General features: G+C 37.3%; 2 protein-coding genes across 5 annotated transcripts; both read right to left on the minus strand.

Moving 5' to 3' along the window:
• Positions 1 to 7,867: 7,867 nt before the first annotated feature.
• Positions 7,868 to 11,121, minus strand: LOC110745936 (putative wall-associated receptor kinase-like 16). Of its 3 annotated transcripts, XM_088252951.1 has the most exons (4): positions 10,525 to 11,120; positions 10,138 to 10,434; positions 9,405 to 9,608; positions 7,868 to 9,223 (listed from the first exon to the last, which is right to left on the minus strand). In XM_088252951.1, exons 1-4 carry the CDS (start codon positions 11,063 to 11,065, stop codon positions 8,055 to 8,057), a joined length of 2,211 nt encoding a protein of 736 aa, XP_088109077.1. In that variant the 5' UTR covers positions 11,066 to 11,120; the 3' UTR covers positions 7,868 to 8,054. The 3 variants fall into 3 exon arrangements, with proteins under 3 accessions (XP_088109077.1, XP_021801791.2, XP_088109078.1); XM_021946099.2 differs by having other exon boundaries at positions 10,138 to 11,120; XM_088252952.1 differs by lacking the exon at positions 9,405 to 9,608 and having other exon boundaries at positions 10,138 to 11,121.
• Positions 11,122 to 23,488: 12,367 nt separating this feature from the next.
• On the minus strand, positions 23,489 to 25,635 carry LOC110745937 (ubiquitin-conjugating enzyme E2 32-like). Of its 2 annotated transcripts, none has more exons than XM_021946101.2 (5): positions 25,134 to 25,635; positions 24,757 to 24,888; positions 24,563 to 24,638; positions 24,162 to 24,277; positions 23,489 to 24,072 (listed from the first exon to the last, which is right to left on the minus strand). In XM_021946101.2, the coding sequence occupies exons 1-5, from the start codon at positions 25,284 to 25,286 to the stop codon at positions 23,839 to 23,841; spliced, it is 711 nt and encodes a 236-aa protein (XP_021801793.1). In that variant the 5' UTR covers positions 25,287 to 25,635; the 3' UTR covers positions 23,489 to 23,838. The 2 variants fall into 2 exon arrangements, with proteins under 2 accessions (XP_021801793.1, XP_021801792.1); XM_021946100.2 differs by having other exon boundaries at positions 23,496 to 24,072; positions 24,162 to 24,325; positions 25,134 to 25,609.
• Between the last annotated feature and the right edge of the window lie 757 nt (positions 25,636 to 26,392).

A 26,392-nucleotide genomic window follows, 5' to 3' on the forward strand; every position in this document is an offset into this window, starting at 1 on the left:
TCTTTTATTATTATTATTTTTTGGCTAGAATCCATCGTGCTTCTTTAATGTTCTTGCACTTGGTGTACGAATTTAATGATATATCTTCTTTGAAAACAACTTTTAAAAAAACATCTAGAGCATCCTTTCATGTTTTGAGAAACTTTGCATGACAAAGATGAACTTGAGGATTCAACAACGCAAATCTGAATTCATAACACGTCATGAATGGCACCTTGATAAAGCACCACGCAAACCAACATCTACCAGAGTGAAGCGATGGGAAAGCAATTATGTATGTATTTTTAGGGCATTTAAGTCTATTCAAGTGGATTTTTAATTATAACGGAAAGATTTTATAAAAATTGACATTTATGGAAGTATGGGTAATTGGCTATTTTTCATAAAAACTTTTCCTCTTCCTTTTAGAAAACAAAAATATATGTTGGACTAGAAATAATAAAAGAAAAGCAGAGAAGGTTCAAAGTTTTTTATGATATTCAAGGAATCCTTGATTAAAATGGACAATACAAGGTGTCTTGATGGTGAAAGGCTGAGTTATGCTATCCACAGCATGATTTTGTAATCGTCGTTCTGTTCATAGCCATAAGTTCAAATCAAAGCTACAAAAATATCAGCGAAATATTCAAAAGAAAAACAATTCATCAGAATTTGAAAAATAAGTTGCCCCTACTATCTCTGGTTGGAAAAAAGAATTCAAATAGTAAGAGCATCCACAGTGGGGGAGTGTAAATTTGGGGGTGTAAAGCCACTTTTACATCCCCTTTACACCTCCGGGGGGTGTAAATATGTTTTTTGCTCCAGTGGGGGGGTGTAAATTCGAGGGTGTAGCCGTGGGTCCCAGCCTTTTATGTTGACTTTTCTTCATTTTTCTTCTCTTTTCTCGGGTGGGTCCCGCCTGCAAGGGATGTAAAAATGGATGTAAATATACATTTTATTTTACATCCCCATGGTGGTGATGTATATTTACATCCATTTACATCTCACCATTGGAGACAATTCCGATGACTCGGGGTGTATATTTAACATACACCCCTATGTACACCCCCCCATTGTGGATGCTCTAACAAAGCCAAATGAATAGTTAATGAACAATCTATTAGCCAAATGATTAGTTAATAGATGACTTGAAACTAGAGTCAAGAGAAGCAATTTCACTATTATCTCTGGTTGGAAAAAAGAATTCAAGGAAATATTGTGACATATTCATAATCATACACCGACTACTTAAGGGTTAACTGCAACCCTAAATGATAATTCTTAATCTTCTCTGAGTAGGATAAAACTATAATAAAAAATTAAGGTGCAGAGATAGTTCTTGTCACCTTCCTGCAGCTGCTTCAGGAATTAATGCTCGTCCTCGATCCATGACTTTCGTAAGTCAATTGCACTCAACTGTACAAATTATTAAATTTGATGGGGTCATCTAGGGCTCGTCAATGGGCCGGGCTTTAAAGAGAAGAGAGAAAATATCGGGCTGGGCTTCAGACACCCAAGCCCAAGCCTAGCCCGGCCCAAGGCGAGTCGGGCCATCTCAAAGCCCATAATGGGTCGGGCCGAGCAGGCCCCCATCGGCCCATGAGCCCGTGGGCCAAATGATGAGGCCATCGATCCGACCAAGTAATCTACTAACAAGAAGAAATAGTTACAGAAGTCAACATATACAACTCAAGTTTCCTAGTTCTATAAATGAGTAGCTATACCTCTCCAAGCTATCTTCTTCTTCTCAGCGACGTTGCTTGCAGCTAGTCTATCATGACAATGGCAGCTTCATCCTTCAGCTCAGACATCTCATGGCACTAGCAACACATCACTACTCAACCAAATGCAAGGATGATAATGTAGATTTAAGAAAGGATCAATTTTCTCAAGAAATCATTCTTGGAGAAAATCAATCTGAAAATTTGAACACTAAATCTAAATGATGTGTATGATTTAGAACTTCTAGATGCAGATTTAGTGAGCAAGAGCAGATTTTATGAAAAACTAATTTTTTCTAAAATCTCATAAATGCAACCTCACAGCCCTCACAATGAAAAAGATTATGCCAGCAAACTTTCCAAAAAGTGTCAGTCAATGTTTTCTAAAAGGTGACGGTTGAATATCATAAATGCCTCCTTTATAGTAAGGAGAAAGAAAGCCTGCCCTAGGACAAGACCTACAAATGTCAATTGTGTAATGGCTATCAAATAAGACAAAGAGAATATTTCTGGACAGAGGTGTAAAGGCTAGCAAAAAATTGTAAGATCAAACCATCCTTATGATAGGTCATTCAAAATGGACCAGCATCACTGAATGAAATGCAATGCATGATTTTACCTTTGTTGAGTAATGCCAAAAGCTGATTGTTGAGGAGCAGGCACACGCTTTGTGAGAGGAGCGGACAATCGCTTTATGTGGGGACCACTTTAAGCTAACAACGTTAGTCTAATCCTAATCCTCTTTGAGCAGCTTATTACAAGATGTTAATGGTGTCAAAGAAACCTAAAAAACTAAGTAATATTAAAACCTTACACAAGGCCATTTTCCACTATGCTAGCTAGAACCCATTGACAAATAATTAAAGAGAATATCACTCCAGTTAATCCCAGGAAATCAGTTGATTCCCCCAAATCAGACTTGACAGATTCTTCCTCCCAAGACCAACGGCATATTAGCTAGAATTGATTCATAACATATATGAGATTATTGTACTTACCATGTATTGCTTCTTTCTGTAAATAGACTTGAGAAAGTCTACTCTATGTATATTATATACGGCTGTAATACAGAGACCAAAATCATCTTGGTTGATTCAATTACTCTTCTCCTCTATCTCTCATCTCCCTTCTCCCCTTGAGTTCTGTTTCTTATATGGTATCAGAGCTCTTCGAAGCCAAAGCTCAAGTTTTTCGATCCTACCCAATCAAATGGCAAACACACCCAAGTCTGGAGAATCAAGTCATATTGATATGAAAAAGTTGATTTCTGAAATGTCAAAGCTTGCCTCACCCTCATTCTCATTCCCATCCTTGCCCACCTCATTCAACATCTCATCTCTGCTCCCCATTCCCATGGACAGAACCTACTATTTGAGTTGGAAATCACAATTTGAAGACGTATTGGAGATGCATAGCCTTGCAGAGGTCATCAAGAAAACCACAGACCCACCCAAAGTGCAAGAAGATGGCTCTGTGCATCCTGAGTTCGCCAAAGACAAACTAGTCCTGAGTTGGATCAAGGCGACTTCCTCTTCTTCCATCAAGATTCTTCTCATCACGTGTACCACCGCCTATTAGGCTTGGAATCTACTGGGCAAGCGTCTCTCACCCCTTGCAGGTACCCATGTGCGGATCCTTCGAGACCAAATTCGCACCCTCAGGAAGGACAACACCACAACTGTGACTGACAACCTCAACCATGCCAAATCACTTCTTGATTCCTTCACACAAGCTGGTGCAACAATGGATGATGATGAATTCGTTAGCTATGTTCTAGATGGACTTGGGCTTAAATACAAGGAGTTAGCCACCACACTCCACCTGCACCCAGATATTGGTTTTGACCAATTTTATGATCTCGCTCTCAGAGAAGAACACTTACAGAAATGCATGTCGCTTAACGTGGCCTCAGGTTTTGCTATGGCTGCTGATCGAATGCCCAATGAGCGAAAACCCCATTCAAACTCCGCTAGTTGCCATCACAACTCCTATCACGGATCTGGACGAGGACGTGGACGCGGCAGAAATTGGATTCAAGGGCACAGTGGGCGAACAAATCCGTGGAGATCAACCCAAGGAAATTGGCCACAAGAACACAGCACTCAGCCTCGTGAACAGCAGATTGCACCATCTGCTCCTTCTCACGCAACCCTTACGGATGGACGCCCACCACTCCTTCCAACACCACCTGGCAATTCTCCAAATACCCAGCGCTCAGAAGTCATTTGTTATCGGTGCGATAGACTTGGTCACATAGCCCGCTTCTGTCCAGATCGTAAGCCTCATGCCTACGTGGCTGAAAATGCTGCCAACCCGTCTCCTTCTACTCCTGATATAGCAAACCTCAATTGGTGCCTTGACTCAGGCGCTACTCATCACATGACCGCCCACACCGCTTCTCTACCACATGCCCAGCCTTACACAAGTACTGATACAATTGTTGTTGGCAATGGGAATCAGTTAGCAATAACACATATTTGCAACACTAAAGTGACCGGGTTACATAAGTCCTTAAACCTTAATGAAGTGCTATGCGTACCTGCAATACGAAAGAATTTGATATCTATTCGTCGTTTTTGTCGTGATAATGATTGTTTCTTTGAGTTGGATGCTAATGGTTTTCATGTAAAGGACACCAAGACGGGGACAGTACTTCTTACTGGCAGTAGTTTTGATGGGCTTTATCACATTCAGGCAACCCCACATCTTGCTCGTCAACTTGCATTCTATGGAGAGCGCACGACACATGACGTGTGGCATGCACGCCTTGGACACCCATCTCATTCAGTTTTTACAACCTTGTTGAATAAGTACCATTTACCTGTTAATGGTACTATTATATCAAATAAAAATTGCCATATTTGCCCATTCGGAAAATCTTGTAGATTGCCTTTTGAATACAGACAGCTTCATGCTCAATCCCCATTAGCACTTTTACATCTTGACGTATGAGAGCCCGCGCCAGTCTCCTCAAATTTTGGATACCGTTATTATTTGTCCATTGTTGATGATCACACTCGGTTCACTTGGTTATACCCTTGGCTAAGAAATCAGATGTCTTTCCTACATTTATTACCTTCAAAAAGATGGTGGAAAATCTGTTTAGTTCTAAAATCAAGCAGTTGCAGGTTGATGGTGGTGGTGAATTTATCAACAAATTATTCCTCACATTTTTACGTGATCATGGCATATCGCATCAAATTTCTTGTCCTTACACTCCCCAACAAAATGGAGTGGTGGAAAGGAAACATCACCATATTGTTGCAATGGGTCTCTGTCTGCTAGCCCAATCCCGATTGCCTCTTAGCTTTTGGGTTGAAGCTTTCTCCACTACAGTTTTTCTGATCAATCGCTTACCAACACCGCAGCTTGATAACCTGTCTCCCTATGAGAAGCTCCTTCACTGTTCACCAGATTACAAATTTCTCAAAAGTTTTGGATGTGCTTGCTTTCCTCACTTGGTGCCATACAACAAGCATAAGTTATCCTTTAAATATCTTCCATGTGTATTTCTTGGCTATGATGATCACTATAAGGGTTATCGCTGTCTTGATCCTTTTTCAGGTCTCATCTACACACCTCGGAATGTGACCTTTGATGAAACAACCTTCCCTTATAGGCAGCCCCAGCTTACATCTCCTTTGCACTCAAATGGGCTTCAACCTCTCTCTCATGCCGACCAGCCCACATCTCTTGGGCCTTCTGACTCTCTGGTTAGCCCTTCTCCTTCACCCACTCTCATTACAGACTCTACCTCCCTCAAATCTCCCACATACCCCTCATCTCTTAATCCCGCAGGCCCATCACTTCCTCCTATTTCTTCTGGCCCTATCAGCTCACCCAATTCCTTCGGCATCCCCTTGTTCTCCCCTATGTCCTCTTCTTTATCCCCAACATTACTGCCCACGAACCCAGCTGATCCTCCTCTGGTATCCAGCATCCCCCCTTCGTCGCCCCCTTCCGCAGAAACCTCACCGCCCCTTTCCACAGACCCGCACTCAATTTCCCCAGACCTATCTTCCGACTCTGACGAAACAACCCCACCCCCTACCCCACCTCCCACTTCTTCACCTCTTGATCCATCGATTTTTCCCAACTCTCCAGATACACCTAATCCTCCAAAAAAATTCAAGAGTCTCCAAACCATTGTCCCATTTGGTCCAGAACCCAAACCCCTCTACTCTAAAACCCGCCCTCATCCTTTACCCCTTGCCCTTTTTGTTGAAGCTTCTGATCCCATGTCCCTTGAACCTACCAGCTTTACCCATGCTTCCAAACACAGCCACTGGCGCGATGCTATGCAAGATGAATATGCTGCCCTCATGAAGAACCAGACCTGGTCCTTAGTCCCTGCCACCTCCCGCATGAATATTGTGGGGTGCAAGTGGGTCTTCAAAGTTAAACGGAAGGTGGATAGCTCGGTTGACAGATACAAGGCTCGTCTTGTTGCCAAGGGATTCAATAAGAAGGAAGGCTTTGATTATGCGGAAACATTTAGCCCGGTGGTCAAACCGGCTACCATTCGCACTATATTGTCTATGGCACTTTCCTACAATTGGCCTCTTTAGCAATTGGATGTTCGTAATGCCTTCTTGAATGGGTACTTGCAAGAGGAGGTCTACATGAAACAACCCCCTGGCTTTCATGATCCCTCTCACCCTCAGTATGTTTGTCGGCTCCACAAGGCTCTGTATGGCATTCAGCAGGCACCTCGAGCTTGGTTCCAACGCGTTAGTGCTTTTCTTCTTGCCCAGCAATTTGTTCACAGTCACTCTGATACATCGCTCTTTATTCGTCGCTCCTCTTCCTGCACGGTGTATGTTCTAGTGTATGTGGACGACATCATTGTTACTGGCTCTCCCTCACCAAGTGTAAACCACTTCATTGATCATTTATGTTCCACTTTTGACAGCCGACGTATGGGTGAGCTCAACTTCTTCCTTGGCATGGAAATTAATCAGTTTTCTGACCATTTATTTCTCTCTCAAACTCGCTATGCAGTGGATTTATTGACCCGGTTTCATTTGACTGAATGCAAACCATCTCCAACCCCTTTGCCCTCTGACACTCGGCTCTCTTATCTGGATGGTGATCCCTTGCCTGATCCGTCCACCTATCCGAGTATGGTGGGTGGCCTCCAGTATCTTACCTTGTCCAGACCTGATATTTCCTTTGCTGTCAACCAGGTGTGCCAATTTATGCACAACCCTCACACCTCCCATCTTCAAGTTGTCAAGCGCATTTTTCGGTACATTAAAGGTACCCTTGAGCAAGGTCTTATCTTCCATAAGTCCAATGATTTTTCCTTACGGAGTTTTTCTGACGCTGATTGGGCTTGTTCCGTTGATGATCGCCGGTCTACTACTGGTGCTTGTGTTTTCCTTGGCCCTAATCTTCTCACATGGACTGCCAAGAAACAGTCTACTGTTTCTCACTCTAGTACTGAAGCTGAATATAGGGCTCTTGCCCATACTGCAGCTGAACTTCGCTGGTTTGGTTACTTGTTTCGTGAACTGGGCATTTCCCTTCGCTCTGCCCCCTGCATATATGTTGACAATCTCTCTGCTCTCTATATGGCTGCCAACCCTATTTTCCATGCTCGCACCCGGCATATCGAGATCGACTACCACTTTGTTCGCGAATTAGTTGCTCGGAAGGCTCTTCGTACCTCCTATGTTCCCTCCTCTCATCAGCTTGCTGACGTATTTACTAAAGGTCTCAGTCGTGATTGGTTTTCACTTCTTAAATCCAAGCTTAATCTCCGCGTTGCTCCACTACGCTTGAGGGAGGGTAAAGAGAATATCACTCCAGTTAATCCCAGGAAATCAGTTGATTCCCCCAAATCAGACTTGACATATTCTTCCTCCCAAGACCAACAGCATATTAGCTAGAATTGATTCATAACATATATGAGATTATTGTACTTACCATGTATTGCTTCTTTCTGTAAATAGATTTGAGAAAGTCTACTCTCTGTATATTATATACGGCTGTAATACAGAGACCAAAATCATCTTGGTTGATTCAATTACTCTTCTCCTCTATCTCTCATCTCCCCTCTCCCCTTGAGTTCTGTTTCTTATAATAATAAGACTTGTATAAATACAATTTCAGCTAATATTATAATCCTTGATTGGTTTTTACTTTAAATTAGGAAATAGCTGGAAATTTGGTTTATACACGAAATTAAGCTTCTTCTCTTTTTTTTCCCAAGTACAAGGAAGTGTTGAAATAACGAGATCATAAGAAAAACATAACATATGTGTTCGACAACATTAAATGAAACAAAGTTTATTCAATTAAAAGGAATTCACCATAACTTGTAGATGGCAACAATGGCATAAACCCATGTTTTTAGTAGCTAGCCGACACTTCTGAAAGTGATTCAACATCCCAATGCCCAACTGAATCATCTTCCACAAAATCAACCCCTTCAGAATTTTGCTGATCAGCACTAATGGAAGGGTTCCTTGACATTTGTACAGCCTCTAGCTCTGATGTAACCTCTCTCATTGTAGGACGGTTTCTTCCGTTCAAATTCAAGCATCTCCTTGCAAGGTTAGCGACTACCTGGATTTCTGTTTCAGAGCCCTCCTTCAGAACTCGAGCATCAACAATGTTAAACAGACGATCTTCTTGCATCGAGGTGATGAAATATGTGGCAAGACTTCTGTATTCTTCTTCTTGTGACCATGTTACTACAGAAATTGGTTTTTGCCCCGTCAAGAGCTCAACTAGGACCACTCCAAAGCTATAGACGTCACTTTTCTCCGTAAATTGGCTTGATTGAAAGTACTCTGGGTCCAAGTAACCAAATGTTCCATGTACACGTGTGGTTAGATGAGTTTGGTCAATGGAAATTGATCTTGAAGTTCCAAAATCAGCAATTTTTGCTCTGTATTTTCTATCCAAAAGTATGTTGGCAGACTTGATGTCTCTGTGATAAATGGGAACCGAAGCTGCTCCATGTAAGTACGAAAGAGCTCCTGCAACTTCTGTGGCAATTTGCAACCGCATTTCCCATGTGAGTGGGAATTCCTCAATCTGCCCTTGGATATATTGAGAAAGAGTTCCATTCGGTATGAATTCGTAGACCAAAAGTGGAACTTGGGTCTCTAAACAACAACCCATAATTTGAACCACATTTCTGTGGTTGAGTTGTGAAAGAATTACAACCTCATTAATGAATTCCGAGAGCATGCTTGTGTCCACCATTTTGGACTTCTTTACCGCAACAATTTTTCCATCCGCCAACATGCCTTTGTAAACGGTACCTTGACCTCCCTGACCAAGAATTCTATTAATACTAAAATTGTTGGTGGCCTTTTCTAATTCCTTTGAATTGAATAACTTGATTTTGTCAACATTAACTTCGCCAGACGATAACTGTTGCTGTAACAATAAACCACCATTTCGTTTGAAAAACATATTCTTGCGTGCAATGGTTTTCTTTATCTTCACGATTTTGTGTACCAACCATGCACCAATGAGTAGTAACAATAGCCCAACACTGGAGCCAAGACCTGCATCAATAGGTACTGAATTATATCCATTATCATTTCTAAACACGAAAATAATTGAATAAACCCTTTGTCCAAGCCAAAAACATTTTAAACAACATTGTAGCCAAAAAAAACTTTTGAATAATATTACCATGGTGTATTATTATTTTGAGAGATGTAAGAAGATAGGAGTACTATATACCTAAAATAATAGTTTTGATTACACGGGGTCCTGAAGTGGCCCGATCCGATGGGGTCCTGAAGTGGCATGTATTACCGACAGCAAGGTCCGAAGCTAATTGCGTACATCTACGGCCAGTTATATTTGAGTAGCAACTATAACCCCCAACCAAATTCTCACATACATCGCCTCCGCACTCATTACTGCCTTTGCATTCATCAATATCTGAAATGATGATGACCCGAGATATGCTTCAGTCCAAACTCACACATATAAGATAATTAATAGGTGAAAAGATAATTAATACTAATTAAACTTTCCAGTACTAGTTATATATGTTGTACTTTTTTCTAAGTTTTCGATGTGTGATTTTACGTTCTTCTTCGATACAGATATAATAGAAACCTGGGGATGGTGAGGAGAAAATTAATAGTGATACATAGCTAATAAGAGGACAGGATTTGTCTGATGACATGTTTTAGATGCCATTTCAACTCGTGTAAAATACCTAATGAGGCTTTGGGCCACATCTATTCATTAAAGTAACTGATCCACTCATCTCTTTTGGGCTTTGGGCACTTTAATACTTAACAAAAGCGATTTCAATAAAAGCTTTCTACATAATCTTTTCCATTCGGGCCCTCTCTTAGTTTCTTTCCAAGGGTAAATACCTTTTACATTTTTATAATAGACCACTGAGATTAGAAATCAAGGATCAATCTATATCCAGAAAGAAGAGATTCAGTTTGCGTACCTTGACAAGGTTGGAGAAGATAAGGATTTCCTTCCGTGCCCGGCGGACATCTACAAATGATCGAGCCCCGATTGTACCGATAAGTCAAATCACTATTGCTGTTGCAACTGGGTGTTGATTGGTTACCAGTCAGGTCTGGTTTTTCTCTGAATCTTTCAGCATAGTCATGTTCGTTTAACATCCAATCTAGCACCACAGGAACGCTGCCCATATCCTTCAGGTCTTGAAAATTCGTTAAGTTATTCGCAAACCAATCTTCCTCAACCAAAAATGCGTACTTGCAATCGCCCATTGGATCTGACATTTTTGATGAATTTGATGATATCTCAATACTAAAATTGGTCATGAGTTCATATGCATACTGACTAGATATGCAACAGCCAATACCTTCATAGCAGTTTCCATTGTCGCCGTTTGTATTGTTTTGACAAATCGACACGCAACCAGCGACAATCGCATTATCGGAGTTCACAGTGGCAAAGAGGTCACAACTCACTGCAATGAATATGTTGTATGTCCGAGCGTAAAAGAAAGGACTGGCCTTCAAATTCTGGGGTTGGCGAGTTTCCTTTCCCTCGCAGCTGAAGAAAGTAATAGGGTTCTTAACCCGAACCGATTTTCTGCGATCTTCAAACGGAAAAATACTTAGCAGCTCCAGGTTGACGCTCTTGAGGAAAGGCACTTGCCTGCTGTAATTAGCTGAGGTTGTAGAGTTGTTGTGCCTGCAGTCTATTTGAAACCATTTATCCAAGTAACAATCTTTGCTAGGTCCAATCCCGAAAGGGTATGGGATGGCAACATCTCCACAATGCGTTGTGCAATTAGGCTTTGCTATTGGCCATGATGCTGCACTAGTTGTTGCAGCTCCATAGCAACAACTTAGTATTATTATGTGCCATAACAACAGAACAATGGATATGATATTCATTATTTATCAAACTGATTTGCAGAGTTTGATTTTTGCAGTCCAAATTGATGTACGTATATCAAACTTTATATAGCTCCCAAAAATGGAACATGGATTGACTTAAGTAGGTTACATATTTCGTTGATTTGTGCACATGAATTTGCGCGGAAATTATTCCTAGCTATACGTGTGTAGACTTCTAGTCAATCTTCACAAAAAAATAATAAAAAAATTAAAAGACTTCTAGTCAATGTCAATTTTTATAAAAACTTTCAATTATAACCAAAAATCTACTTGAATAGACTTAAATGCCCTCAAAACTAAAACTCATATAAACCTAAAAAGAAAAACCCTATTAGATAAAAATTTGAATTTTTTGTTACTACGTCTACAGCCCTAGTGGAACTCCTTGTGAGTGTTGTTCTTCCTTTTCTGCGTTTATGGGGTGGGTCTGCAGCATAGTTCTTTTTTCTTTTGTTTTGTTTTTGTTTTTTTTGGCTAGAATAATCCATCATGCTTCTTTAATGTTCTTGCACAGGGTGTACGAATTTAATGATATATCTTCTTCGAAAAAAAAAACGTCTAGAGCATCCTTTCATGTTTTGAGAAACTTTGCATGACAAAGATGAACTTGAGGATTCAACAACGCAAATCTGAATTCATTACACATCATGAATGGCACCTTGATAAAGCACCACACGAACCTCCTTTAATTAGTTTGGCCAACCAACATCTATCAGAGAGAAGCGATGGGAAAGCAATTATGTATTTATTTTTAGGGTATTTAAGTCTATTCAAGTGGATTTTTAACTATAACAGAAAGATTTTATAAAAATTGACATTTATGAAAGTAGGGGTAATTTTGGCTATTTTTGATAAAAACTCCTCTTATTCCTTTTAGAAAACAAAATATATGTTGGCTAGAGCGGATCTGCTCCCCAATCAAGTTCGAATTCCCCTCCGTGTAGATTAGATTAGATTAAACTAAATTATCACTTGTGTAATATATATATATATATATATATATATATATATATATATATATATATATATATCAGTTATTCTCTTATCCGGATGTCCGCACGTTATTATCGTGCGGATCCTATTGTAAATAGGCAGGAAAACTGAGAGGGGTAGTACAAAATACACAGCGTCCGCACGATAATAACATCCGGATGTCCGCATAAGAGAATTTCTGATATATATATACAGTCCCGATCTCTTGGACCACAGGAGTCCAAGAGATTTGTGGTCACTCACCGTTGGATGTAAATTCAACGGTTCACTCACTCTTGCACTCATTTTAAGAAACTTTTTTGAACCATTGGATTAATAACCAACGGTAGGTGACTACAATTTCTTGGACTCATGTGGTCCAAGAGATCAGGACTGTATATATATATATATATATATATATATATATATATATATGTGTGTGTGTGTTGGACTAGAAATAATAAAAGAAAAGCAGAGAAGGTTCAAAGTTTTTTATGATATTCAAGGAAGACTTGATTAAAAAGGACAATACGAGGTGGCTTGATGGTGAAAGGCTGAGTTATGCTTTCCACAGCATGATTTTGTAATCGTCGTTGCCCCTTACGTGAGGTTAGGGTCGTTAGTCTATGGAGAAAATGTGGCTTACGTGACGTTAGGCTCTTCTTCTTTTTGGTTTCACTCTCTCTCACTGGCGGACCCAGAATTTTTTTAGCGAAGGTGCAATATTGACTAAGTATGAAAAATGATTTTTCGGAATAATCATTTTCTCAAGATAATTTTTGGCGGCTTTTGTTCCTTACACATCAAATAAGAAAACTTGATTTTATGGGATTTTAGTATTAAGTATATATTGACTTAATGAGCCATCATTTTTAGCCTAAATCGTATTTTGCACTAAAACCGAATTTTCATATTTTGATTTGGTGGGAATTTGATTTCTAGTATTTTTATTTGAATCCAAATGGGGGGTACTTCCTTATTTACATTGTAAACTTAAGTAAATGGAGTAATATAAAAATAAATAAAAGTAAAAGGACAAATACATTTAGCACCTACAATAGTTTTTCCGGCAAGGGGAGGTGCATTGCGCCTTAGTAGGTCCGCCCAGAGGCGGCCCATGGGGTGTGCGAGCTGTGCGACCGCACAGGGCCCCCAAAATTTAAGGGCCCCAAATTTTTCCAAGTCAACGCATTCAATTAATTAAAACAAGAAAATAAAAATGAAATATTAAATATCACTCCACAACGCCACATGCAAGGGCCCAAAACCAAAACCAAAATTGAATTGAATATTAATTATCAACAACTTCCACGACTTAGGGAGTAGAGGCCCTAATTTAATTCGTTTTCCTATTCTCATTATAATATTCTTCTCTTTCAGTAAGTCTCTCTCACTCTCCTCCATCAAAATAAATCATTTTCTCTTCAGTACCAGTGTACCACCCTCTTCCATCAAATTTTGGATTGTAAAACCCCAAGCTTTAGCCCTTTCCCCAAAATCATAGTTCTTTTCTCCCTCATTCACATGAGAATTCACCGAGCATTGAAATTGGAAAATCAACTTATCTGCTCTGTGATTTGGAAGAGTGACTAAAGAAAATTTTCTGGGAAGCTCTTTCCGAAGGTGTTCTTCCAGTGTCAGAAAATTTTGTTTCTATATGGATTTTTTTTTTCCTACTTGTATATGTAGGGCCTCGACATCCATATTTGCACAGGGCCTCCAAAATCAATGGACCGGCTCTGGGTCCGCCTCTGCTCTCTCTGGAAAATTTCTGAAATGTGGTGTTTATTTTTTCTTGGAGGTGAGGTATCTCTGACTTTAGTCCTTGCGAAATGGTCATTCTCAAGTCAAGTCTTAAACTCCTCTTCTTTTTCCTTTTTTCTATTTCTTTTTTTGGACAAAATTCCTTAATCCTCTCTGAGTAGGATAAAACTAAAATAAAAAATTAAAGTGCAGAGATAGTTCTTGTCACCTTCCTGCAGCTGCTTCAGGAATTAATGCTCGTCCTTGATCCATGACTTTCGTAAGTCAATTGCACTCAACTGTACAAATTATTAACTGAAGGACCCTCAAACTCTATTCATTTGTACAAATTGTTCGGGTTTATTAATTTGAACAAAAGAAGTTGTGATTCTCATGCCTTGATATAATTGTTTGTAGAATTGAAGAAATGGAGGAGAAGCCGGAACAAAAGGAAGAGAAAGAAAAGATGGGCTGCCATGAAAACTTTGGATAACACTTGAGATTCAATTAGCACCAACTATAAATAATAAACTATTTAGCAGATGAGACGGGAATAATTTTCAGTGGAGGAGTTTGTCAGCATGTGGCCTGCGTGACCGCTCTTTAATGCTATTTAAACAATCGGCAGTCGGCAGTCGGCACTCGGCAGCTTTATATTTGACTCAAACATGCAAAGTTGCAGTCGGCAGCTTTATAAATTGAAAGGGAAAGGCTACCGATTTCGAGTCCCCTCGTAGTTTAGATTAGATTAAAGTATATTATCGCTTGGGTTAAAAATATAAAAATAAAACAAAATACATGTTGGACTAGAAATAATAGAAAAGCAGAGAAGGTTCAAAGTTTTTTATGATATTCAAGGAAGACTTGATTAAAAAGGATACAAGGTGGCTTGATGGTGAAAGGCTGAGTTATGCTATCCACAGCATGATTTGTAATCGTCGTTGCTCCTTACGTAAGGTTAGGGTCATCCCCATTAGTCTATGGGGAAAATGTGGCTTACGTGACCTTAGGCTCTTCTTCTTTGTGTGTACATCCATTTTTTTTCTTCTCTTTTTGGTTTCATTCTCTCTGGAAAATTTCTGAAATGTGGGGTTTATTTTTTCTTGGAGGTGGGGTATCTCTGACTTTAGTCCTTGCGAAATTTCATATTTAATTTCATGCTGGAAATTGATTGGGCTGTTTGGTTGCCAACAAATGCTGAGACGTTAGTATAATTATGCTTTAATTCTATGCTCATGACATTTTAGATAATTATTATCTCACTTATCCAATTGGCACTGCCCAAGAGGTTTTCTAGATCAAGAAAACACAATTATATATGCAGAGGAAGTTTTGGAGCATGATGTGATGAATTGGTACCTGAAAAATGGCTCCTTTATGGAAACATCATTTTTATGACCTTGGTATGGTTATGGTGTACATTAAAAATGTTGAAAGATTTGAATGGCTCATCAAAAAACAAAGCCAATGATAGGCTAATAGTTAATGAACAATCTTCTGAATTAAGCAAGATGACTTAAAACTAGAGTCAAGAAAAGCAATTTCATTGTTATCTTCTAAATGATCATCCTCAAGTCAAGTCTTAAACTCCTCTTGTCACTACTACAAAAAGGGCAAAAGACGACCAGAAAAAGACGACGGTAGAACAAAAAACCGTCGTTGTTTTTAAAAAGACGACGGTAACTAAAAACCGTCGTGGATAAGTGACTTAAACAACTAAAAAATGGAGATACTGTTGAGAATTTTTTTATAACGACGCACACAAATAAAAACGCGTCGTCTTATTAAAAAGCTTTTCTTTAGAGTTAAAATCTGACCAAAAAACAACGACAGTAGGTATGACAAGCGTCGTCTTTTAAAAATCAAGTGTCCTTTTTTTGGTAAAGACATGGTTGTTTTGAAAGAACTGTCGTCTATTATATGTAAAGATGACGGTTTTTTTATAAAAAGGGTCGTCTATTATATGTAAAGACGACGGTTTTCATATAAAAAGGGTCGTCTATTATATGTAAAGACGACGGTTTTCATATAAAAAGGGTCGTCTATTATATGTAAAGACGACGGTTTTTTATAAAAAGGGTCGTCTATTATATGTAAAGATGACGGTTTTTTTATAAAAAGGGTCGTCTATTATATGTAAAGACGACGGTTTTCATATAAAACGGGTCGTCTATTATATGTAAAGACGACGGTTTTCATATAGAAAGAGTCGTCTATTATATGTAAAGACGACGGTTTTTTATAAAAATGGTCGTCTATTATATGTAAAGACGACGGTTTTTTATAAAAAGGGTCGTCTATTATAAGTAAAGACGACGGTTTTTTATAAAAAGGGTCGTCTATTATATGTAAAGACGACGGTTTTTTTATAAAAAGGGTCGTCTATTATATGTAAAGACGACGGTTTTTTTATAAAAAAGGTCGTCTATTATATGTAAAGATGATGGTTTTTTTTATAAAAAAGGGTCGTCTATTATATGTAAAGACGACGGTTTTTTATAAAAAGGGTCGTCTATTATAAAGTAAAGACGACGGTTTTTTAATAAAAAGGGTTGTCTATTATATGTAAAGACGACGGTTTGAAAAACCTTTTACGTCGCTTTTTAAAAAACTATGACGTTGTTATGTGTGTACAACGTCATTTTAAAGAAATCATGGTTTAGAAATGCGCTCTTCGATAATCATCGACGGAAAACAAAAAAACCGTCGTTAACAATATAAATAAACATGACGCTTATTACATCTATACCCTAAACCCTAAACCCTAAACCCTAAACCATAAAATATAAACCCTAAATTATATATATATGTTTAAATAATTTTAGAAAAGGGATTATGGTTTTACGGCCTAATATATATTAACCATAAACCCTAAACCCCAAAAATAAACCTTTATCCCCCTAAACCCTAAACCCTAAACCATTAAAGTATAAGTGATGTTGTGACTCATGAAAACATTTTTCTTTTTGGTGGTAATTTTAAATTTGTATAACTCAAACTTAATTTTTTAAAGCTTAAGGGGGAAGAAAATATCTCAATGACTTCATAGGAGTTGACGTTGCATTTTTTGGATTTATTTTAAATTTATTATGAATATTTCGAATTAAATAGAATAAAATATTATTAATAAAACCCACAAACCACGTCGGCATTAAGAAATTAAAGACGTTGTAAATCATAATAAACGACTTAATTTTAAAACAAACGAATGACGGATTATGTAAAGACGACGGTTTTTTATGAAAAGGGTCGTCTATTAAATGTAAAGATGACAGTTTTTTTTTAAAAAGGGTCGTCTATTATATGTAAAGATGACGATTTTTTTATAAAAAGCGCCGTCTTTTAAAACACGCTAAAAAAAGGCCGCTTAAGTGAATTCGCGCTCGACAAATTTTCAAATTTTCCCCTGTCTTTGAAAACCTTATCTCTCATTAACAAGCGTCGTCTTTTAAAACACGCTAAAAAAAGGCCACTTAAGTGAATTCGCGCTCGACAAATTTTCAGATTTTCCCCCGTCTCTGAAAACTTTATCTCTCCCTCCTTGAAACCTCCTGAGCTCCTCTCTTCTTGAAACCCTCCTGAGCTATCTGAAACACTCCATCTCTCACCTTTCTACTCCTCATACGTACCTACCAGCCATCGACGCCATCGAAGCAGCGACGCCGTCAACGCCATCGACGCAGCGACGCCGTCAACGCCATCGACGCAGCGACGCCATCAACGCCATCGTTCTTCGCATCAGTCATCACTAGCCGCCATCGACGCCATATTCACAGTCAACGACGACGATGTCCTTGAAAACATATCTAGAGACCTTGCGAGATGGGAAAATCCTAGAACATCAGATCTGGTCTTCGATGTCGCCTGAGGTTCGATGACAGATCTCCATCACGCCTTCTTGGTGAGCTCTCGCCATCCACGTCACAGAAGCAACTCTAAGTTAGTCAAAATGTTCTTCTGTATTGTGTTACAAATGAACTTTTCCTGCATAAGCTTATGCTTGTATAGATGATGCATATTTTTTGTTAGTTAAGATGACCTTGAAAACAGATCTAGAGACCTTGCGAGATGGGAAAATCCTAGAACATCAGATTTGGTCTTCGATGTCGCTTGAGGTTCGATGACAGATCTCCATCGCGCCTTCTTGGTGAGCTCGCCATCCACGTCACAAAAGAAACTCTAAGTTAGTCAAAATGTTCTTCTGTATTGTGTTACAAATGAACTTTTCCTGCATAAGCTTATGCATATTTTTTGTTAGTTAAAATGACAGCAAGATAATGTAATCTTATTGTGGTTTTTGATTGCTCAGGTAAGATGACATGGAAAATAGGTGCTGCAGCTTATATCAAGTGTAGCTCAAAGGCCAAGATGACAACTTAGAAGAATATAAGATGCATTTGACCAAGATGACTTAGAACACTACTCCAAGATGACAGCTGAATGTAGAGAACAAGTACAAATTGTGGAAGATACAACAACCATAGGTTAATGCTTTGGATATGGTATTTTGTAATTATAGGTTATAATGTTATAAATATGGTATTTTGTATGGATATAGTAGGAATCAAGATTGGTAAACAATGTAATTACAATTGAATCTTCAAGTTTTATGAAAGAAATAATTTTTTAGGATATCTAAAATGAAATTAGTACATCATTTTTACAGATAATAAACGGCGATTTTTTGGAACAAAACCGTCTTTTTTAGATTTAATAGACGTCTTTGGATATAATAAACGACGGTTTTTTCAGAAAAAGTGTCATCTTTACATTTAAATAGACGATGGTTTTTTCAGAAAAAGTGTCGTCTTTACATTTAAATAGACGACGGTTTTTTCATAAAAAGTGTCGTCTTTACATTAAATAGACGACGGTTTTTTCATAAAAAGTGTCGTCTTTACATTTAAATAGACGACGGTTTTTTCAGAAAAAGTGTCGTCTTTACATTAAATAGACGACGGTTTTTTCAGAAAAAGTGTCGTCTTTATATTTAATAGACGACGGTTCTATAAAAAAAAGTGTCGTCTTTACATTCAATAACGACGATTTTTTCAGAAAAAGTGTCGTCTTTACATGTAATAGACGACGGTTCTTTTAAAAACCGTCGTTTTTACATATAATAGACGACGGTGAATTACCGTCGTAGTTTGACTTTCAAAAAGATGACTGTCGATTTAACGACGGTTTGAAAAAGAAAAAGACGACGGCGTTTCCCCGTCGTCTATTTCAATTTTTGTAGTAGTGTGTTTTTCTTTTTTTTCTATTTCTTTTTTGGACAAAATTTTCTTAATCTTCTCTGAGTAGGATAAAACTAAAATTAAAAATTAAGGTGCAGAGATAGTTCTTGTCACCTTCCTGCAGCTGCTTCAGGAATTAATGCTCATCCTTGATCCATGACTTTCATAAGTCAATTGCACTCAACTGTACGAATTATTAAATTTTATCAATTTTTTTTAGAAGAAAAAAATAGAATGGAAAGGAATGCTATAATAGAGAGAATTCAAATAATATTGGGAATGTCAACTTTATTGACTGCACATAAGTAGAACACAAGTCGAAATATCAAGAACATACACAAGAGCTCTTCTCCTCAATCCAGTCCCTTATACACTCATTCTAGATGGGGAATTCTTTTGTGTGGATTGGCTTGATTTGTTGAGCAAGGGCAGTGTTTTATATGCATCTGCCTAGGAGTCTCTCCCATCAAGAAAAACTCTCAAGCAGTCCTTATTGCATTAGGAAATAAAACCCTAGTCCATATTAATTAGGAATCCCTTTGGCCCATGTATTTGACTTAAACACATATACAAAGGCTACGGGCCGAGTAGTAATTGAGTCCTTGATCAATATTGAGCCCAAGACAACCCTATGATGATTAAAAGACAATTTAAGTAGGTAATTAGAATAATCCAAAATCTTACATTCTCTCACTTGGTCAAATAATCATCAAGGCTTCAAAGTTGATCACTGTATGGCCATGTAGAACTCAACATCACTCTATTCCTAAATCAAGCCACTGTCAAAAATGTAAACTTACATGGAAACTGTCGAATCACATTGAATTTATAACATCCAAGGTTCTTACAACACATATAAGCGTGCAAAATCACATAAGGCTTCCACAAGACTAGGACGCAGAATGATCATGAGAAAACTTAATTTGTGTTTACAAAGGTCACTTTCATTCATAAGCCCTTCTTTAAGAGATTACCAAGATCTCTCTTTAATGACACTGGCATGAATTCATGTCTTATGTAGTGACTGTAGCTAGCTATACTGCATGATGACATGTAACTGGATTCATTTGTCAAAGAATAGTAAAGATAAAACTGAAGTCACGTAATCTAATAAAAGAACTAAACCAAATAGCAATACACAAAATAATTGAGCTGTCTCCAAGAAAACTAATGAATTTAAGTGGAATAAAAACTTAGCTCCCACTAATTCTACATATCAAAACTTAACGACATAACCATAATTGTAACAAGTATGACCTTATTCAGTGAATCAATGAACCAATGCAACATTCTTTCTTTTACCTTCTCCTTTACAAGCATGAAACAAAAATCAAATGCTTATTAGCAATCACAAAATTCAATTGAAAGGTAAAAGTTATTGATTAACCACTGTCGATTTGACAAAACTAAATGAAATAATAAGAACAGATAACATACTCAAAACAATCTTTGTTCTTATTAGCCTTAAAATTCTTAATGCAAAACTAGATTGTGAAGTGATTAATCAGAACCATCCAAAATACTGAATACATCCACAAAGAATATCATTAAATGCTCCCACTCATCAAGCATGTATTTTGCATGTTACAAAATGGATCAATACTATTTAAAATGAATTAATACATCATAAACTTTACTACAAAATCCTTATAGTTAGAACTCAACTTTAATTCATTCAATTCTTTCTCAAACAACACTTTACATGTAAGTTGCACGTAGATGAGAAAAAACAAAAAATGTAATGGAAGCATTCAACTTTATTCCACTTGTATTTTAAACACCAATTCAATTTCCTTTAACCAATACAAGTAGAAAACAGTAAGTATGGTGAGAACTTTAGTAGCCAAGAAAATAAACAGCTAGTCATCCAAAATATTGGTCAGAAAAATATAGTTGCACAAGGAAAAAGAAGAAGAGCACAAAACCAACAATGTGTTAATCCCATACATAGTACTTGATGGTGTAGAACTTCATTTTGCCATTTAACAAGAAATAAATTCCACATACGCTCAAAACTTCATGATTTTATATAATTATAAAACCAAGATAATGAGTGTGAACCCCAAAACCTTACATCAATTCTCCCACTTGGGCAAACACTCACTACTTTACTATGCACCAAAAAACAGCTTTGTCTTATGAGTTGTACGATTTCACAATCGCTGATATATTCGTGCAACTGGTGTGGAAAGGAGTTGATATTGAATTTGGGAGAAGTCTTAAGCATTTGAGGAGCATTGATATTTCAATGGAGTAAAATACTTATATTAATTGTTCTTAAATAGGAAAATATTATGTTGTTGATTCTGATTATGCAAATATGCGTGGGTTTCTAGCACCATATCGTGGAGAGCGTTATCACTTGCGTGATTATAGAGGGAGAGGGAGACATCCAAGGGGGGCAATGGAATTGTTCAACTATAGGCATTCATCACTACGTAACGTTATTGAAAGATGCTTCGGAGTGCTTAAAGCTCGCTTTCCTATTTTGAAGTTAATGCCAAATTATTCAATCAGGAAACAAAGACATATTCCTGTTGCTTGTTGTACCGTGCATAACTTCATTAGAATGCAATCAAGAAATGACATCATATTTCATCAATATCAAGCCAATGATCTTCAAGTGGTAGATGAAGAAAGCTCTGAAGTGAATCAAGAACACATCCATTTGCATGAGGACAATGCTAATGAAATGAGTGATGCTAGAGATCACATTGCCGGAGCAATGTGGATGGATTATGTTCAAAATCATTAGTCTTATAATTTATTTAGTCTAGAATGTTTTAATTTAATATGTATTATTTAAGACTTGAAGACCAATTAAGCTTGTTGATCATACATGTATGGTATTAAAATAGTATGTTTAATATAATTTTGATAATGTTTATCAAAATATCTTAATTATAAAAAATGAAGGAAAAAAAATTGTTTTCAAGAATCCAACCAAACAAGTTTTCAAATTTTAAAGATTCAAAAACTGTTTTCAAGTTGCATACCAAACAACTTTTTGAATCTTAAAAAATGGATTTGAGAACTCCTTGTTTTTAAGAAAAATCAAAGTTTTTGAGTTCCCTATTTGGATAGGATACCAAACGCCCCCTTAGTTTTTTCAAGCCCACAAGTAGAGTTGAACCAAGCCTGTGGCTTCTTTAACTGTAACCCCACCACTAAAGCAATACACTCTAGTTTATCTGCACATTTTCTAGTTGTGGGAATTTTGTTTCTCCTGAAATGACTCAAATGTAGCAGCAAAGGTTCTTTGCTTTAATCTAACGGAAATGGTATTTGCTCTGTAATCAAATTTTTATAGCTGTCAGACGAAAAATCTTCATCTGTACCTAACTTATGGCAGTTACATTACATGAGTAGAACATACCCTTGAAGTTCCAAAAGCAGAGATTGCAGTTTGAAAGTAGGAAACAAGAAAAAGATATATAACACAACATGAAATATCAGCAGTCCCAGTTCAAATCCACGGTCAATTTAAATAGACAACCTAACTAAAATTCTCACACATTCCTCATGAAATATCATAAGGAAATTTGGATTGCTGCATTGTAGTTTGTGCTTCTGCATTGCAATTGCAGTTTCCATTTTAGTACTTTCACCATGGTTTTGCATTTTGGTTCCTCACTTATTAATATGTTTATTTTTCCCCCATACTTTGCAGTGCAGTTTTTTTTTTCCAATAAAATTAGTTTTTGTTTTTGTTTGCAGTTTTTGTTTTTGTTTACATCACTGATATCTACATTGTTTTTGTTTTAAAATCTCACTTAAATATGAGAACTTTTTGTTTTTCTAGAAACTGGAGTGCATTTTTCAATCTTCTTCTTCTATTGCAGTATTCATGTTTTGATGTGAAGCTTAGTTTTTCTACTGTTGAGGTATGTATATTATTGATCAAATTGTTATTTCAATTTTCTAGTTATTTTCGGTTTTTATAAGTTGATTTTTCAACTCTTTGATATACAATTAAAAAGCATTCTCCACTCACCAATGATAGATAAGTGGTGATGAAGAAAGCCCCTTTCAGCTTGAATTATTCCTCCTCAATGCCAAAATCTGATAAAAATCAATAGCCAGATATTTGATTAATTTTGGTTCTTTGTCAATCAATCTCCTTAAATGCCTCTTAACCGTCCCTTTTGAGAATTGTGATTGGGATGAGCACAAAACCATTGAACCCAAGTAGAACTGCGTTCTTTTTGAGAATTGAGATTGGAATGAGCAGAAAACCATTGAACTCAATCAGAATTGCATTTTACCGTTGGTTCCTAATCCTCATGGTTACTATGTCACGTGGACATCAAATAGCACTTGTCCAGCCTGTTTTTGGATGAATCAACGGTGAATGTTGACTGTCAAAAAGCTAGAATGATAACCCACAACTTCTTGATGAGTGAAGAGAATGTATAAAAAATAACCATTTGCATGTGCATTCTGTCTCCTTCGTCTTCTCTTATGTGTAGTAATTCACGTGCTTTCCTTTAAACCACCATCTTTCTTTCATTTTAATATTCTTTCTCACAAAGAATATAAAATAATTTCCATGCACACCATGGTATCTTTCTCTTACACTAATTTTTCCTGTTAGAATTGATCTCCAACCTCAGTATAAATGTTAGGCCAAACTATATATTTCATGATTTGGCCTCTAAACCATATATTTTGACTAGAATAAAGAATTGGCCATAAAATGCAAATTTTGGTACAAACAATTATCGAGGAAATTTTCAATAAATTAATGATAAATGGATAGAAACATGCTAAAATATTGTTGTCCCAAAAATACGATGATTTCACCGATATTTTGTTCCATTACCACCACCATAGGCTTTTGACCCTCTTCGCAATATCGAAAAATCCTGCTTGCTCGCAATTGTCAGCATTAATTGTATTCTTATAAAATATATTGATGTCCTGCTTTCTTTTTCTTTTTCTGGTCACCATGTCCTGCTTTCTTCTATCTCGATCATTTTGGGAACTCACCCGGATATCCCCTCCCCCATTTGAAGGAACAGGGGGTACCTTGCTTACCATATATTGATGAATCTGTGAAATTAATATTATCCTTTAGCAAGTTTTCATGATGAGATGTCAGTCGATGTTGGTTGCAAAGAAACCTTGTGTAAGTATTGTACCTCATCAATTAACTTCTGACGTTCAGCAGTGCCATATATTGGGGCTGCTTCACGAGATTTGATGGCCAAGGCACGCCTTTTTTTCTTATCGTATTCTACTGAACCCAATGCACCATCTGGGTAGGTAGGCAATAACTCAATAAGTTTAAGTAAAGCTCTGCGCACTGCCGACAACAACAATACATTAGCAAGATGGTACGCATTGAAGACAACTTATAATAGTGAGGCTAAAACCAAATCCATTAGCAAAAGCATTTTGGTTTACTGAGTGTAGAAGAATAGCTTGTGTTTTGGTGGGATTATGTGTGTCTTCTTCTTTAGCAGGTGAGTGAGTGTTTTAAGAGATGTATTCTAACATTATATAATAGCATGCATAATGGCTTAGAAAGAATGGAATGTACCGCCGAAATTCCCCCTAGCCCTAGAAAAAATATCGAGCGAACTGATTTCAGTTTGGGCTTTGAAGCGACCATTTTCCTGCAAGTAGAGTATACAATCATGACTGTGCTGTGATAATTTAAAAAAGAAAAAGAAACTAACCCAAGTAGCAAAAGAGCCCACATAAACCTCAAAAAGCAACAACATATGATATTACCGTCAACAACGTGAATATAGGAAGCTTGTCTGGGTATTCCTCCGAAAACTGGATCCGGCCATGATAAATCCCGCCCTCGAATTCAGTTCCATTAGGGCCTCTGATTGCAAATTGCCAATCATACGGGTTCGACTGAAAATAAATATCAATGATGTGACCAACTAGCATTTCGGCCGAACAACAAGCCCAATTTCAATAGCCGAAAGGCCAAAAAAACAACAATTGAGGTCGAACCCAATACCCAAAATTCAAATAGAATTCAGAATCACCAATCCAAATTCTTAACTTATCCTTCAAAGTGAAATTAAACCAAAGTCAAAGAACAATAATATTTATTAAAAAACAGACGAAACGGGTATTGGAAAAGTAAACGTAACCTTGAGCGCCAGGCACTTGAAATCGTCGGAGGGATTGGATTGCATCTCCTCCAACTCCCGTTTAATCCAAAATGCCCGTGATTCGTTCCTGTTCATGTACGATTCTATTTTATTTTGTTCGATCTGCGCCGATCCGACCCTATCCACAACCATTTTTTCCGGTAACAAAACTTTAAAACACGAAGCGGAGAGAGGAAAGAGAGGCGGCGGTGTTTATAGGTGTGTGAGAGAGAGAGAAAGCATTCGTTGATTTTTGTTGGTTCTTCCACGTTGTGTCTTTTTGCAGCAGCTATTAATACCCTAAATCTTACCTGCACATCCGACTTTTGCATTACAAATTATTTTTTATAAAACATTAATAATAAAATAAAGCACCACCACACGGTTTTGAAGAATCTTTGACGAAAGAGTAAACTGGGTTGTTTTGCTGAGTTGCTAATTTGCTGTATATTCATTTCCTTGTCTTTCTCTCTTTCTATGAATGAATACTGGGATTTCGAAGCGAAAAACAAATAAAGAAATTAGGGCGTGACGAGTCTTAATGGAAGCTGAAAATCAATACTAAATTATGAAGAATCCATTGATCGAGCAAATCACAACTTTAACAGAAAAGGTATCCTGTTTTCAATACCATGTATTCAGCTTCTATGCATTGGCAGACTTCATGCAGGGATCGAATTTTATACATTTTGATGACTCTGTTATATGCATATATTTATCTATGAGCTGCTCAGAATTGACTCAGTTATATTTATATGCATGTATTAGGGTTTTATCGAAATTCTAATATTTTATATTTTTTAGTCTTTATATTAATTTTTTTATATATACAAACGATATACGAGGAGAAAGTGGAATTCCTAAAAGAAAAGACCTAATTTAATTTCTGGCCCCGAACCACCCAGAAATGAGGGTCGGCAATGACTAAAATTGTCACATTTGAATTTAACCTCCACCACTTTCAGAGTGTGAACAAAACTTATTAATTATGGAAAGTTTTGTCAGGTTGTAAGATAATAAAACCGCGTGGAAAATTAGACACACAAAACACCCACAATTAATTAATGAAATCTATTATGACCGCGTGGAAAATTAGACACACGAAACACCCACAATTAATATTACTACAATAAATATTATTAAATATGCGGGAATCGAGTTAGCCGAAACAAAAGGGAGCTTTTGATATTGGCATCAATTATGTGTACTTGCCAACACTTTCTTCACAGGAAGAAGAAAGGAAAGTTCTTCCAAGAACA

Source organism: Prunus avium, chromosome 5, assembly GCF_965620075.1.
Source record: "Prunus avium chromosome 5, drPruAviu1.hap1.1, whole genome shotgun sequence".
In the NCBI taxonomy this organism is placed as follows: Eukaryota; Viridiplantae; Streptophyta; class Magnoliopsida; order Rosales; family Rosaceae; genus Prunus; species Prunus avium.